Source organism: Psammomys obesus, unplaced genomic scaffold, assembly GCF_907164565.1.
Source record: "Psammomys obesus unplaced genomic scaffold, mPsaObe1.curated_primary_1811, whole genome shotgun sequence".
NCBI lineage: Eukaryota > Metazoa > Chordata > Mammalia > Rodentia > Muridae > Psammomys > Psammomys obesus.
In genome coordinates this window covers 13,210,737-13,226,735 of record NW_026592666.1, presented here as the reverse complement: position 1 = coordinate 13,226,735, position 15,999 = coordinate 13,210,737, and the positions used below count along the sequence as shown (strand labels likewise).

The following is a 15,999-nucleotide window of genomic DNA, read 5'->3' as shown; positions in this document are numbered from 1 at the left end:
TTTTCCCTTCAAAAACCCGAGGCTTTTGTCCCTTGAAGCTGCCTCTTGCTTGCATGCAGGACAGCCCCATTGCACAATGGTCTGAATAAACCTCTTGCAGTTTGCATCAATCCGGCCTCTGAGTCTCCTTCCTGCGCTTCTCAGATAATTGGGCTCCTGCTGGGCCTGATAGTGTCTTTGGAAGGGAAAATGAAAAGGCATTAAAACAGAAACCCCACTCTTGTCACTTAACTATAAGGAAGCGTCATGTCTGTCCCTTCCCCTTGGCCTTTGGTACTACTGAAATACCCAGATCTTGAGTCCCCAAATGACCTACAGGCTTTGAGTCTGATGTAAAATACACGAGGGTCTTTATTACAAACTCTTTATTACAAAGGGCAGCTGGGTGGCTGCCCTTTACAAGAACAAATGGGCAAGTGACCCCCAACTCCAGGAGAGCAGGGTTTTTAAAGGGACAAAATGCAAGCAGGGAAGTGCAAGTCTTAGTGTTACAGGATTGGGTGAAAGGGTTTCTAGGGGAGCTGACCTTCAAAATGATTGGTTTGTATTTAGGTGTCAAAACTGCAAATGGTCAGGTCTGGCTACCTGGGGGACACCTGCCCTGTGATGCAGGTTAGGCTGTAGCAAGGGGGGCGAGTTAACACATTCAATGACTTTCTTAGGAGCTATGTGACCCTAGTCACACCCTAAGGTTTACCTGGGTGGGGACTGCTGCTGGACCCCTGCTCTGAAAGAACTGTGATCTGGTGATTTTGCCCCAGTCCCAGGAATTAACTCAATTAATTAACTTAATTAATTAAGTTTTTGAACCTCTCACTACGAATGAGGTCTCCAGCACTTAGAGTGGTTCCAAACAAAGACTCAGAAGTACTTTTGCCATTTCTTTGTATGAAAGTAAGAGAATTGTTCTTACTAGAACATTTTGCTGCCAGACATGGGGTGCCTAGAACCCCAGCACTCAGGAGAGTAGGGCAGGAGATTCTGGCTTTGAGGCCTTTGAGGGCGACATAAGACCCTATAATGTTTTGAGACAAATTAAATAATGACGATTAGGCAAACAACAGATCTTCTAAATGAAAGTGGTTTATTAGGTGGAGATGAAGGGAGGGAGAAAAGGGAGAGAAGGGCATGATGGGGGAAGAGAGAGAGAGAGAAAGGGAAAGAGAGAAAGGGGAGAGGGCCAAGAGGCCAGGAGCAAGAGTGGCCAAGAGAGAAAGGACCAAGAGAGAGACCACGTGTTGGCTGGTCCCTTTAAGGGGCAAGGTAACCACACTTCCAGGTGTGGCCACCTGGCTGGTGACACATGATGACATCATAAGTTGCTAGGCAACCCAGAAGCAGGTTTGGTTCCAAAATCCTAACAGACCCTGTCTCAAAACAACAACAAAATTTCACTTTAGATTTCTATTCTCGCCAAGGCTGAAAACCACAGTTGTGGGCTAATCAAACTGAAAGCAGCTCCCTGCTCTGGGTTTGACTGAGCCATCATCCCTCAAACACATCAGGTAAGCTCGTCTGTGCAAGACCTCTGCCCTTAACAGTTAGTTTACAGGAGCCAGCAAAATGCACCTGTTCCCTGGCTCTCAGGAAGCAAGGAGAGCAAGTTTCCTTAACATCACAATGGATAGTTTCCTTTTCCCTGAGCGTTGAACAGCTACTTCTCTGAGGGAGTGATTCTCCTTTGAGCTATGTGGAGAGAAACAAGGAGTGAAAGGAATTCTTCCTTCCCATATTTGGAGACAGGACAGAACAATTTCACTTTGGCAGGTTTAATGTTCTTCTGAAATAACCATAAGTGCTATGGACTGCTTAGGAGAAAAAGCACACCATAAAAATAGATATTTTAAAGAAAAAAGAGAGCAGTGTGGTGGCACACACCTTTAATCCCAGGACTGAGGAGACAGGGGCAGGTGGATCTCTGCGAATTAAAGCTAGCATGGTCTACATAATAAGTTCAGGTCAGCAGGACTCTGTATGAAACTGTGTCTAAAGATAAATAAATAAATAAACTAATAAATAAATAAGAAATTAAGAAAGACATTTATTTTTACTTTTAAATTTTATTTTAGGATACAAAGTAAATAACTTGTGATTAATATAAAAAATTAAAAATTTATTTTAATTTTATTACACTGTATTTATTTAGCATGTGTGTTTGGCTACATGTACCATATTACCTATGTGGAAGTCAGAGGACAATGGGAGAGTCAGTTCTTGCTGTCCACCTCTGCGGGGCCTTCAGAGAAAATTCCGGTCATCAGCAGGGTAGCAAGTATATTTATCTGATGAGCCATCTTTCCTGCCTTAATTAGTATTATTGTTGTTGTTGTTATTGTTATGTGTGTGTGTGTGTGTGTGTGTGTGTGTGTGTGTGTGTGTGTGTGCTTGAGAGGCTGGAAAGGAAGCAATGTGTCACAACTAGTAGGTAGGGTAGTTAGGAGGAGGAGAGAGAACGCTGGAGAGCTCGGGGTCAGGCGAATGGGTGGAGTAAAGGAGACAGAGACTCCAAAAGGAGTGAGCCAAGGGGACACCCCTGAAAATACAATTACGTGGTGGAGTCCGGCAGGGCTGGCAAGGTTGTCCCACTACCCCGACAACAGAGGAACTACAAGGAGAGGTTGGTCCCCAGTACTATGTTAGGACTGAGTATGTGGCTCCGGAGTCCACAAGGAAGGAGATGGCCCACCCCGATACCATGATGATTACCCATGGCTCCCTGTTAGTGATGGCAGTGGTTGGGTCGAGGGAACCCGGGCACCTTCAGTCATCAGTAGCCAGGCCTCGGATATCGGCTAGAGGGCGGTCTGGGAGTGATGCCCTCATATCATGGGAGAAACGTGGCAGTTAACACCTCAATGTGCCTCTTGGTGGCATTTTGGACATGACCTCAATGGCTTTTGGGGGTTAGGACAAGCCCGGACCCAGTGATCCTTTTGACCATATTTGAGACAGGGACCTGGTGGTCCTCATGCCTTAGAAGGCAAGGGAGCCTGGGTAGTGGCTGAGGCTGGTTGGATGCGAGCGAGGGGGAGAGAGAAGGGACTGTGCGCAGTGGGAGGCTCTCCCAAAGGAAAGTGAAGCCCTAAATGGAGGTCCAGCAAAAAGGGTCAACCGTAGCCAATGAAGGCCGTGGTTGGGGGTTCCTCTGCCTCACAGGGTATTGGGAAGTTGCCAGACTCTCAACAGTCAATCTTCCCTTACCCAGAGAAATGTTTATACCGACCAATTTTGGGGAACTCATCAATTTAGCCGGTGCTGGATGCTGAGGTAGGGATCTGGTTGCTGGAAAGTGGGGATCATGGGCGGATTTGGAACAAAATAGGTCTCCAACAGCCCTGGTGGGGTGCTGACACCCACCATGCGGTGTGGCCAATCGCACCAATGCTAGTGGGAGGGGAGTTACACAGCGGGTTCACAAATCGCACCATGAGCCTGGTTCCATGTGGGAGGGTTATTAGGGAAGGGGTCGCAGAGACTGTCTCTGGATGAGGCAGGAGAGAAAAAGAGAGGAGGAACTCTGAGTTCTCTTATATGGTGAGCCAGAGCATGCGCAGGTAGTTTCTGGTAGTCTGGTGGTCAGCAGGTGGTCTAGTGGCCTCACAGATTCCAGATAACCAGTTCGTCAGGTCCCTTGAGGCTGGCCGTAAAGATGCCTGCTTACGGATCCCAACAATGGTCTACCTCAATGCCCACACTGTCCAGTATCTTCTTGATGTCTTTGGCGCTAGGAGAGGATTTGCCTCTAAGGATGGCCAGCAAGTAAGAGGTGATCTTTTGCTTGTTGGCAGTGGCAGATAGGCCTCGGTGGTGACCCTGGTGGTGTCGGGTGGCAAAAGCTGGCTCCACTTTATGTGTTCTTCCTGAGATCCATATTGCTTGTGCAAAGGCGTGCCATTTGTTGTAGACAAGTGAGACAAGGAACAGGTGAGGAAGTAGGAGGCCTGGCTGGGAGGACAGCCCTACCCAAAGACTTAGGTAGCAGAATGTCACCTCACCAGGTAGAAGTGAGGGCTGCCAGCCTACTGGAGGACCGGAAGCTGAGACAGCAGGAAATGGCAGATGCCACTGAGACAAGGAGAATAGGAGAACAGACACCCTCAGCACGTCAGACTTTTGTGGGAATGGCCAGCTGTTTTAGGCAGAATTCTTTGTTTTAGCTCAGCTGGCATCACATGGTCACACTTGAGGTCAGATTCACTCACTGATTTTCTGTCAGGTCGCTTGATATCAAGACACCTCGCCTAACCCTGTCGGCTGCTGGTTCAACGTTTCCCTCCAAGCGCTTCCACGACCTTTTCTCCCTACACTTCCAGCTGGTCAGATCTCATTAACACACATCTCCATGCTCACCCCACTCAGTTCGCTAGGGGTCACAAAGAGCGAGCCTAGTGCTCCAGGTGACATCTCTGGACAAGGCATGCGACAGGTCAAGACAGTGCAAAGTCCTCCACCTTGTAGTCTCCATCAGGCCACTTCAGGTTTAACTAGAATTTTATTTCCTTCATGGAGAATCCTGTGGAAAATTACCCAACTCTGGGCCAGGACCTGAGGCCGGAATGCCCCCAGCTAACTTCTCTTAGTGCTTGTTAACCGCCTGTTTGTGCAAACCTCCCCTGCAGCTGCAGAGGGAGATAACTGGGTGAGATTTTGCCTTTAAAGGTCTCTTGGTCTAAATGCTCTGGGCTGCACTTAAGTCCTAAATACCTGAATGTATGTCCCAGCCAAATGGAATAAAGACTTTCAATTGGCTGTAAACTGGGTCATCTGAGTGGCTACCTCCAGTGGGAGTCTTCGAGATTCCCAGTGACTGGCCCTCAACACTTAGGGGCCTTGGGACCCCGGAGTGGGGGCCTGCACAGCTGGAGAGGGTGCCTCAGGAGTGCACACCAGGGCCCCAAGAAAATCCTCTCTGACTGATCACGGCCACCAAGAAAAAAGGGGTTTGGGTGGGGGTGATTGAAGTCACCTGATCTGAACAGATTTTGGATATGAGGAACCATTTATTTGGCTAGGACATGAGAAGAGAGGCCGATGTGGCCACAGACCCTGTGTGAGACATTGCCGGACTTCCCCACTGAGGCAGACAAATGTGGGTGGCCACTGGTCTCTGTGTGACTGTGTTTCCCTGTGCACTTGTCGGTTCTGTTGGTTGGAGAAACAGATCTAAAATGGAAGGAGGAACAAGCCATCCCTGAAACAGAGACAGCACAAAGGGAATTCCCCAGAAGCTAAAGGCAGTAAATGGGCCGCCTGGGACGTGGCCCTAGAACCACAATGTTTCCTCCAGTCCCAGTAGCCCAGTTTACTGGACTATAGGGAACACACCCTGGGGCCAGACTGACTTGAGAAATAAGAACTGGCCAAACAGGATAACAGAGACCGTGGGTGCTGCCAGACAGCAGACTCATCCTTCCGGGAAGTGTGGGAAAGTGACTGCTGTCATCCCATAGGGAAGAAAGGGCCAGTGAGGACAAGGACAGTTGGACATGGACCTTGGACCCTTAAAGATAAAGACGAAAATGACCAGTTAGCTAACCTGGGATACACAATTTCCCATCAGCCCCAACCTGTACTCCGGGACTCAGAACAATCACAGACAGGAAAATATCTTTTGAGTCAACCTCTACTGTCTTATGTCCATTCCAGGGATCGAACTATAGGGTCTACAGAAGGGACAGGAGTCAACAAATCAGGTTGTGGAGAAGACTGGCTAGAAAAAGGCCTTCAGGGGTTACAATTTAATGCATGCTCTACCAAGGAGGAGGTACCTGCTTCATGTCCTCAAATTCCATGGCTTGCCTATACTAAGGGTCTCACTACGGCACCACCTCCAAATCCATGGAGAGCCGCACCCTCTATGTACACTGGTGAGTTACACTCCAACTACACACCTACAACGGACAAAGGGGGAGAGCTCATACCCACTTGACTCAGTGTTAATGAAGGTCAAAAGCCCTGATTCTGGACCCGATTCTAAAAGGAGCAGGAAGAGCCAGTACAACTGCCATAGCACCTCAGCCTTGATTGCTGGGAATCAAAATTTTAGGGAACTCAGTTCCCAGACTCAGGTGTACGCCATTTTGGGAAGTTCTACTTCCAGTCTGGAAAGCCAAACTGCCTCCTTCATAGGGGTGGTCCTGCAGAACTGAAAGATGCTGGACCCCCTTTTTAGGAAACACAGACTTTGCATGGCCTTAGGAGAAACTTCTTGTCCCCATGCCAGCCAAGGAGTAGTAGTTAGAGAAAACCTTGCCATGATCAGCGAAAACCTCAAGGAAAGGGAGACAGGAGACGAGATAGTTGGATTGGCACCAGTCCTGTTTACCTGGTCCCCATGGCTGGCCACCTCACTGTCAGCATTAGCCAGACCATTGATTCTTAGACTTTTTAAAAATAATTTATTTACTTTTATTTTATGTGCATTAGTGTAAAGATGTCAGATCTCTGAATTTACAGACAGGTATGAGCTGCCATGATGGGTGCTGGGAATTGAGCCCATCCCCTATGAAGAGCAGAGAGTGGTCTTAACTACTGAACCATCTCTCCAGCACTCTTAAATTCTTATTCTGATCAGGCTCATGGTGGGACACAGTATCCTCAACTGCAATGATAACTACATCAAACAGAAATAAACTCAGCTAAGGTTCTGGTCCTTAGGGCCAAACTCTAACACCCTAGAACAGGACTGGTCAACGATTTGACTCATGCCCATAGAACCAGTGGGAAATGTGACTGGCAAGGCAGTGCAGAGGTTCCTCCATCTTGTATTCTTGCTTGGGCCATTTCAGGTTTAACTAGAATTGATCTCCTTCATGGAGAATCCAGGGGAAATTTGCCCAACTCTATTCTAGGACCAGAGGCCAAGATGCCCCAGTTAATTTAGCTCCTGTTTAAGTGCTTACTTGTGATAATCTCCTGCAGCTTCAGAGTGAAATAACAGGGTGTAGTGTTTGCGCCTAAAAGCCCTTTGGTCTAAATACTGGGGGTAGAGAGGAGCCGCTACATTTAGGCCCTGAATGACTGACCGGGGGCTGGAATAGACTTGCTTTTGTTTTTGAGACAGGGTTTCTCTGCAGCCTTGGGGAATAAAGTCTTTCAATTGGCTATAAACTGTGTCTTACTGGTCATCTCTGGTATGCTCCCTGCAACAGCAAACTTTACTCTTAATCAAGAGGGTACAATCAGAAGATAAAACACACAAAGACAGGAAATGCGTTTGGTTTTTTATTTTCACTCAGGTGGTGACAGTGTCTTTTTCCCTACTGGCTGGGATCCGACCACAGTGTCAATTCAGTTGGCAAGACTGAAAAGATTTGGCCCACAGAAGAGGAAGGGACCAGGGGGTCAGCGCTCTGCGGGCAAAGGTTCACGGCTTCAAGCCACCCAGGAACCCAGCAGGGGGCCTTTGACAGGGTTTAGTGGGTGGGGGAATTAAAACATTGGCATAAAAACCTTACAAGGTGCAAGACGTAAAACATTCGGGTCCCCTGTCCTAAATACAAGGTAAAGACTTCTATTTCTTACAAAGAAGCAATAGTAACTCCGGTACCCCGCCTGCCGTCCGCCTTCTCGCAGAGAACCCTAACTTTCCTGAAACAAAAGGTGCAATCTTCCTGAATCGGAAGTCAGCGCGGCGCTAACACCAGCGCGGCCGGGCGAAGCACCGTGTTCGCGGGGGTAGCTGCGCTTCCTGCACGCCTAAACACAGCAGGGAGAAGCCCCAGTCGGGACGACGCGGACGGGCGTGCAGGGGCGAAGGCCGAGCCCCTACCGGTAGCGGGCTAAAGCCCGGCCATCAGGATTACCTAAGAATAGACCCGCCTCACCCACATCAGGACGGCAAAGGCGCGCAGAGCACGCTGCGCCTGCGCGACGGGCCCGCGCGCGCCTGCGCACCACCGGCCGCGCCGATCCCGGGCCCCGGCCGCGCCCGGGCCTCGGCGGGCTGGCGGCGAATCCCGCCCGGGGCGTTACGAAGGCCAGCCGCCTCCCAGCCGGGTCCACGGGCCCGGGCGCGCCGGGCCGGCCAAGCGTCTGGCGCCCGCGGCATTGTGGGAAAGCCGTGCCGCGGCCACGTGACGCCTCCGCACGAACCAGCGCGCAGACCGCACTTTACCGTCGGCTTCAAACAAACTAGCTAGCGGGGTCGGGCGGCTCCGGCCCGCCCCTCGGCCGGGGTCGCGCCCGCGGAGTGGGGGCGAGGGGGCGGGGCCCGGCGGCCGAGTGACAGCACGCCCGGCCTATTGGGGGCCGCGGGCTGCGGCGCGGGCGGGCGCGCCGGGCCTCGCGGCCAATGGGGGCGGGGGCCGGCCCGGCGGGCGGGGCGGGCGGGGGAGAGGGGCGGGCCCCGATCCGGATCCATCCGGTTCTCCCACCGCCCCCGCGGCGGGTCGCGGCACTTCTCGCGGCGGCGGCCAGGCAGCGCGGCAGCTCGGCGGCAGCTCGGCGTCGCGCGCGTCTCCCACCCCGCACAGCCACGATGCCCAAGAGGAAGGTGAGCGCGGCGGGGCGGGCGGGCCGCGGGGGGCCGGGCGCGCGGGGCGCGGGCTCTGGAGCGGCGGCGGCGGCGGGCGTGACGTCCGCGGCCGCATTGTTCTCCGCCGGCTTTCTCCCGCAGGTTAGCGCGGACGGAGCGGCCAAGGCGGAGGTGAGCGCGGGCCGCGGGCGGGGCGGGCGGGCGGGCGGGGCGGGGCGGCGCCCACCGCGTCCTTCACCGAGCGTTTCCCTCCGCAGCCCAAGCGCCGCTCGGCGAGGCTGTCGGCCGTAAGTACCGCGGGCCGGGCGGGCCGGGCGGGGCCCCGGCGCCCGCACCCGCTCAGCGCCGCTGCTCTTTCTTTCTCACCAGAAGCCCGCGCCCGCCAAGGTGGACGCCAAGCCGAAGAAGGCCGCGGGGAAGGTAGGTGGCGAGGACCGGTGCAGGCCGGCCGCGGGGCTGCGGGTTAAAGGGGCTTAGCGCGTTCAGCTAAGAGCACTGGGTTTTGCCGACGTCCTTCCTGAGTTTGCAGCGCCCATAGCTCCCATTCCAACAAATCTTCTGCCCTGTTCCAACCGCCACACCAGGCACACACGTACATGAGAAACACCGTACACAAATAAAACCTTCCAAAGAGATGACTCATTGGTTAAGACTGCACAAAGCTCTTACACAGTGACCTGGGCCTGTTGAGTGACAGCTCCAGGGGATAAGAGGATCTGATAACTTCTGGCTTCTGCAGGCACAGCGCGAACATGCACAGACACACATGCGGGCTTAAAAACGCATAGTTCAAGTCTTTTTTTTTTTTTTTTTTTTTTTTACTTTTAACATGAGTCAAGCATCATGGTGCACTCAGCGCTCTGGAAGGCAGAGGCAGGCCCATCTCTGCGAGTTAGGGTGAGCCCAGGACAGCCAAGGATACACAGAGAAACCCTCCCTCGAAAAACAAACAAACAACAAAACATTTTATAGAGCTGAGTAGAAACTGAGCTGTTTCCCTGATGGTTTGTGTTTTACTTCAGATATGTGTGATATTTTGCTCGTGTATGTGTGTCTGTATCATGGAAGTCAAAAGAGGACCTCTGGAATTAGAGCCACCAAGTACTGGGAATTGAACCCTGATCCTGTGGTAGAGCAGCCAGTTTTCTTAGCCACTGAGCCATCAGTCCTGGTCTGTGGTTTTTTTAAATACAGCTTCAGGAATGGTGATAACATCAGCAAAGACTTTGTGCCAGAGAATCGCAGTAATCCTGACAAACTCTTGGTGAAGGTCTGGGGAGTGAGTCTTGCTCAGCTGTCTGGGGTTCAGCTGTTCTCCACCCACGTCTTTTCTAGGTGTAAGCTCAGGGCATTCTTCCTGCTCACCCCTTAGGTTTTTTTATATTCTTGCAAAGTCTTAGGAGCAGTTCATGTGGGCTTAAGTGGGTGTGGTGCAGCGATATATCATTTTTTTCTGTTAGATGAGTGGGTTTTTGGCTTTACTTTTGCCTTAATTCCAGCTCCTCTTATACTAATGAGCATGGTGACATCCATCATTCCACACCTGGCCACGGTGCTTGAGGAACAGACTTGTCGATTGGCTTTGCCAAAGCTTTTTTTTTTTTTTTTTTTAAACGAGCCTTTGTTTTAATTACCCAATTTGTAGTATAAGCTTGTGATTTCTTTGAATGTAAACATTGCAGGGGTTTAATCATACATAGGGAGACTTGATTTATTTCTTCCAGCTTACAGGTATTTTGTGTGTGCTTTGTTTTTTCCTTGAGACGGTCTCACTGTCCTAACTAGCCTGAAACTCAGAGGTGCCCGCCTTTTTTCTTGGAGTGCTGGGATTAAAGATGTGCAGTTGAGCGCCACACATCTTTAGGTAGTTTATACTTTCTACTGGCAGGAGCAAACTCAAGTCCACACCTGCTCACCAGCTAAGTACAGTAGCAGTAATAGGCTTTTAGAAGGGCTCAGGTTGGGCAGATTCCTCAGGCATCCATATGAAGATAGCTTAAAATTGATCTTTTTATCAACTCACTGCATGGTATCCAGCAAGAGGTTTTGTAGTAGGATAGTCAACATGACCCTATAACAAGGTGCTTTGGTTTGGTATGGTTTGGTTTTTTGAGACAGGGCTTTGTAGCCCTGGCTGTCCTGTACTCGCCTTGTAGACCAGGTCGACCTTGAACTCACAGAGATCCTCGTCCTTCAGCCTTCTAGGATGTTGGGGTTAAAAGCGTGTGTACCACCCCCAGTTCCCCAACATAGTACATTAAGGTGATCTGTGGGGGAACATGTCTTGTCAGGACAGTGGCTGTTGCGTGGCAGTTAGATTGCTCATGCTTAAAGCTTTGGTGAACTTGGTGGGATTACATGGCCTTTCCATGTAATCTCTCGTGTGCTCATGAGTTGCGGTGTGGAGAAGTGCAGCCCAGGCTTTAGGTTTAATCCCAGCTAATGACAGGTATTAGCCTCAGCATTCTTGTTGGTGCGTATGGCAGCTGGTTTGAGAACAAGGCTGTGAGGTGCCGGGATTGTCTCGTGTGTGTGTCTGAACATCCATGTGGCCACAGTCTGCTTTGAATCAACTGAATGCAAAGTTTATTAAAATATTCTCTTACTCTTGTTTTAGGATAAATCATCAGACAAAAAAGTGCAAACAAAAGGGAAGAGGGGAGCAAAGGGCAAACAGGCTGAAGTGACTGACCAGCAGGCTGCAGATCTGCCTGCAGAAAATGGAGAGACGGAGAACCAGGTCAGAAGAGCGCCCATTGCACGGATGCCTGTGCTGAGTCTGAGCAGCAGATGTTAATTGGATCTTTTATGTAGCTAATTAATTTTAGCTTTTCAGCTTTATTTTTACTATTCTATGTTTACCATTCGTGTTTTGCATCCGTGTGTGTCTGTGCACCGCCTGTGCTTGAGGAAGTGGTACGTTTCCATGTGGGTGCTGGGAATTGAACTCCCGTCCTTTAAATTATCAGCTTCCCTTAATCCCCGGGCCAACCAACTAGTCCCAGATTAAATTTATGATGAGCTGTTTGTACAGTCCTCCATGAGTACATGGCTTTTTTTTTTTTTTTTTAGTAAATTAGGTTTTATTTGAATGTGTAAGGAAGATTTGAATATGCCAGTTTCACCCGGAACGGAATGCAGAGCTCAGTTTCCCACGTGGCTTTGTAAGGCTGTGTTGGAGCAGACGGGCTGGTTTTCTCTGTCTGGAGCTGTGTTGGCCAGTTTGCTGTGGTCACTGAGCTGCACTCGGCTGGAGCCCTTTGTGCATAATCTGGGTACATAGATTGTCAGACTCGTTTCACCTGTGACAAAGGTTTCTGAAAAGGAACTGCTTTTTTAGGATTAAGGAATAACCGTTTAGAAAATGTAAGGGTGGTTTGTTTTGTTCAAGGTGGTTTTGCTCTGGCTCTCTTGGAACTGGCTTTGTATGCCAGGCTGGCCTCCAACTCTGTCTCTGTCTCCCATGCACCAGGATTAAAGGTGTGCGCCACGGATGCCCAGCTGATTTCATTCTTTTTTTTTTTTTAAGAGCTGTGAGGAAAAGACTCAAGTGCAGTACAAGGTTGAGACAGGGCCCTAAACTGGTCAACCTGCTCAGCCTCCAGTTGCTGGGATTCCTGGTGTGAGCCACCATGTCTGACAAGTGGCTTCTGTTAAGCCTAGCCTTTTTACTTTTCTAACCCTTTGTTACATTTGCTGTGCTTCAGGAAGCAACTTAGAATGTTTTGTGTGGTGTGTGTATGCACATACATAAAGTGCTTATCCACAAATACATAGAGGCCAGAGTTTGATGTACGTGGTCTTTGGTTATTGTTCATTTTATGTACACTGGTAGGATCCCTTGCTCAGTGAAGGTGGGCTGCTACATTGACCTGGCAGGCAATTATCTTGTCTTGTGGCAGCTGACTTTACCTGCTGAGCCAGTCCTCCAGCTGAAGTAGTATTACAGTGCTGTTATTTTTCACATGGTCTTACTTTGTAGCCCTGGCTGTCCTGGAACTGGCTTTGTAGACAAAGCTGGCCTTGAACTCTTAGATATACTTGTTGTGGATTCTTAGTTGTCATTTGCTCCTTGCCTAGAAAGGTTAGCTCTGGTTTGGGTGTGTGTGTGTGTGTGTGTGTGTGTGTGTGTGTGTGTGTGTTCGTTCGTTCGTTCATTCGTTCGTTCCAGGGCTCAAACCCAGGATTGTTGTTTAAAAGAAGGAAAATCCCTCTGTCTATTTTGCCAATAAAAGACTTAGGAGCCAGATGCTGGGGTAAAAACCTGCTAGCTCAGAGAGACAGAGAAAGTACCAGCTGACCTTCCGACTCAGGTCAGGTCCAGATGGAAAAAACCCAAAAGGCTCATTGCCTCAGCTGACAGCCCAGGAGCAAAAGGCCAACAAAACCAAGGCTAAAGGCTTGTGAGCTGAAAGCCCAAAAAGCCAGGGAGCTGAGGAACTGAAGCCTAAGCTAAAGCCAGAGCTTGAGCTAAAAGCCCTTTCTTCTCCAGGCTGTCTTAAATGTTCCTCAACTCAAAGTCCCTCCTGCTCTTTAATTTTTGTCAGCTGGTTTCTTGTTCCACCTCTTGACCTAGGGGTTAACTTTAGTAGATCCTGTGTGCTGTTGGATTAAAGGTGTGTGATAGGCTCAGAGTTTATAGTCAAAACTTCGTGGTTCACAGTGGGATCACATATCCTGCAGTGAGCTCTTGTGTGAACTAGGCCTTTTCTAGTTCTAACTTCATGTCCACTGTTGAGTGATTGAGACTCGGACTGCGGATCCGATCCCAGTCATAACCCCTGAGCCGGGCACAGGGGGGCACAGCTATAGTACCAGCAGCTGGCAGGTCTCAAGACAGGATCAGCCGTAGAGCTGAGATCATGGACTTGCTTGGCCTGTTCAGCATAGTGTCATTTCTCTGTAGCAGCACCTTGCCTAGTGCGTGCAGGAAGGCTATCAGTGTTTGCAGACTATTAACACTAAACTTGTGACTGCTGCTCTGTTCTGTGAGGTCCATTACAGTCAAATGCAGATGGCAACACCGCAGCATCACTTAGGTAAAGCTCGAGCCAGTGTAGACCGCCAGATCACCAGAAAGAAACACAAGTATTCTGAATTGTGTGACAGTTTCGGTACTAGGCCTGAAGCAAGACAGCTTGGCTTCAGATGGAGGTGTGAGACAACCAGGGGTTTACGCTGTGTGTGCATGCGTTTGCCACCCTGATCTGGTTGCAGGTCTTACAAGAATGGGTGATTGGCAAGTGCAGCATCTGTGAGTAAAGCCAGTTGTATTAAATGTCATGGTCAGGAGGCAGAGACAGGACGATCTCTGTGTTCAAGCCCAGCCTGCTCTACAGAGCAAATTCTAAGACAGCAAAGGCACAGAGAGACCCAGGCAGAAAAACCAAATAATAGGGTGGCCAGGTATCTTTAATCCCTGCACTCTGGAGACAGAAAGGTGATGCATCTCTGTGAGTTTGAGGCCAGCCTGGTCCTCTTAGTGAGGTCCAAGACAGCCAGGGCTATGTGGAGAGACCCTGTCTCAGAAGGAAAGAAAGGGGCTATGGAAGTTCACCATGTTGTGGCATATGGTATGCTTGATTTTGCTTTTCCTGTGGTTTGCAGAGTCCAGCCTCTGAAGGAGAAGAGAAAGAAGCCAAGTCCGACTAACCGTCCATCGTGTCTGTCAGTGGTCCTTGCCTCCCTTCTTGTATAATCCAGAGGAATATTTTTATCAGCTATTTTGTAAATGCGAGTTTTTTAGTAGCTCTAGAAACATTTTTAAGAGGTGGGGGAGTCCCACCTCATCCCATTTTTTAAGTGTAAATGATTTTTTAAGAGGTTAAATCATTTGCTGGTTGTTTATTTTTTGTACAACCAGAAAATAGCAGGATATGAATCAGGAGAGGCTGTGACTGTCTCGGGGGTCACCATAACATTCCGTAGAGGGACTAGTTTTATATCCTACAACACAAAGCATACAAAGAGTCTCCGTCTTGCATTTGTGTGTGGAATATTTTCAGTTATATCCGGTCTTGTTCGTGTTTCCTAAGAAAACCACTCCCTGGCCCTTGCCCTGTCAGAACGTAACGTCTCTGGTCATGGCCGTCCATTTTCCTAACAATGGTGATAATGTGCTGTGAAAGATGAAAATGCTGTAGGTACTATATGTGGCATAAAATTATGGGTCGGTGGAATTGAGGATTATGAATATTTGATTGTTATGTGAGGTCTTAAGGAAAACTTGTCAAATTTGAGTCCTGAACCTCACTGTAATAAGTTCAAAGAGACTATATGTGGCTCTTCATTTAGGTGCGTGAACACAGTCTATGGCTCTTCATTTAGGCACGTGAACACAGTCTGTAGCTCTTCATTTAGGCACGTGAACACAGTCTGTGGCTCTTCATTTAGGTACGTGAACACAGTCTGTGGCTCTTCATTTGAGGACGTGAACACGATGTGTGACTTCAGAGTTTGGGTACTTGTGTTAAGAGTTGAAGTGTCTTGTGTACTCTGCTCCTAAGCCAATAAAATCTCAGTTGTGAAAGAGTATTTAAAAGTGCCTGGTTAATTATCTGATTAAAGTCTTGTGTTTTCCCTCTGTGTAGCCCTGGCTATTTGGAATTTGCTGTGTAGACCAGCCTGGCCTCAAGTTGGAGATCCTCTTGGGTGCTGGGGACTGAAAACATGAGCAATGAGGAAGAACCAGAACAATGGCTGGCCTCTGAACTCCTTAGGCATGTAGGACCTTGAGGTGGTTTTCTTGCCTTATGTGCTGAGGTCACGGCGCACCACTAGGCCTGGTTAATGTCCCGGGTCTTGTGCATGCTAGGGAAAGTTCTCTGCTGGTTGTTAGGTTGTTATCCTGGGGAAGAACATTTAGGAGAATAAATGGGCTGTCTGTAACTTAGTGTTTGCCCGGCATCTGCCTTGGAGTCTCCCCTACCACCAAATGAAATGGGAAAAAATCCACAATCTGGTCCAGGCACGAGGCCTGCTTACCTTGTTTGACATGGATGCCTTCAGTTTGTAGCATGCTCTTGAGCTAGGCTGGTTGAACAGGGAGTTTTGGGGATCCAAACTTACTTCCTTATGCTTCTAACTTCACAACCTCATCTGTCCCGGAACTCACTATGTAACCCATGCTGGTTCAAACTCACCTGCCTGTGCCACTCAAGTCCTGGGATTAAAGACAATCCAATATGCCCTTGATGCTTTTTTTCTTTTTTTCCATGACAGATTCTCTATGTAGCCCAGGCTTTCCTAGACCTACCTCTGTAGACCAAGCTGGCCTCTTAACTCAGATCCACCTTCCTCTCTGCTTAGTGCTTTGTTAAAGGAGAGGGTCACCGCAGCCTGGCCTCTTGAAGCGGTTTTTAAAAGGTGCTCCATAGGGCTGGAGAGATGGCCCAGCGATTACGAGTGCTGGCTGCCCATGGAGAGCAGCAGCTTGATGCAGCTTAGGTCATGGCCTGTGCCCTCTTCTCAGCCGCATGGGCACTAAGAACACACATGGTACACATACTCACAAGCAAGGAAAA

At 49.4% G+C, this 15,999-nt stretch overlaps 1 protein-coding gene across 1 annotated transcript; it reads left to right on the top strand.

Annotated features, from left to right (window-relative positions):
- The first annotated feature begins 8,373 nt into the window (after positions 1 to 8,373).
- On the top strand, positions 8,374 to 15,010 carry Hmgn1 (high mobility group nucleosome binding domain 1). Its single transcript, XM_055614823.1, has 6 exons — positions 8,374 to 8,494; positions 8,618 to 8,647; positions 8,734 to 8,763; positions 8,846 to 8,896; positions 11,094 to 11,216; positions 14,084 to 15,010. Exons 1-6 carry the CDS (start codon positions 8,480 to 8,482, stop codon positions 14,126 to 14,128), a joined length of 294 nt encoding a protein of 97 aa, XP_055470798.1. The 5' UTR covers positions 8,374 to 8,479; the 3' UTR covers positions 14,129 to 15,010.
- The last annotated feature ends 989 nt before the right edge of the window (positions 15,011 to 15,999 follow it).

Coding starts and splice junctions, on each gene's coding strand:
- Hmgn1 (XM_055614823.1), top strand. Junction 8,764..8,845: donor GCTCGGCGAGGCTGTCGGCC/GTAAGTACCGCG, acceptor CTTTCTCACCAG/AAGCCCGCGCCCGCCAAGGT. Junction 8,897..11,093: donor CGAAGAAGGCCGCGGGGAAG/GTAGGTGGCGAG, acceptor CTCTTGTTTTAG/GATAAATCATCAGACAAAAA.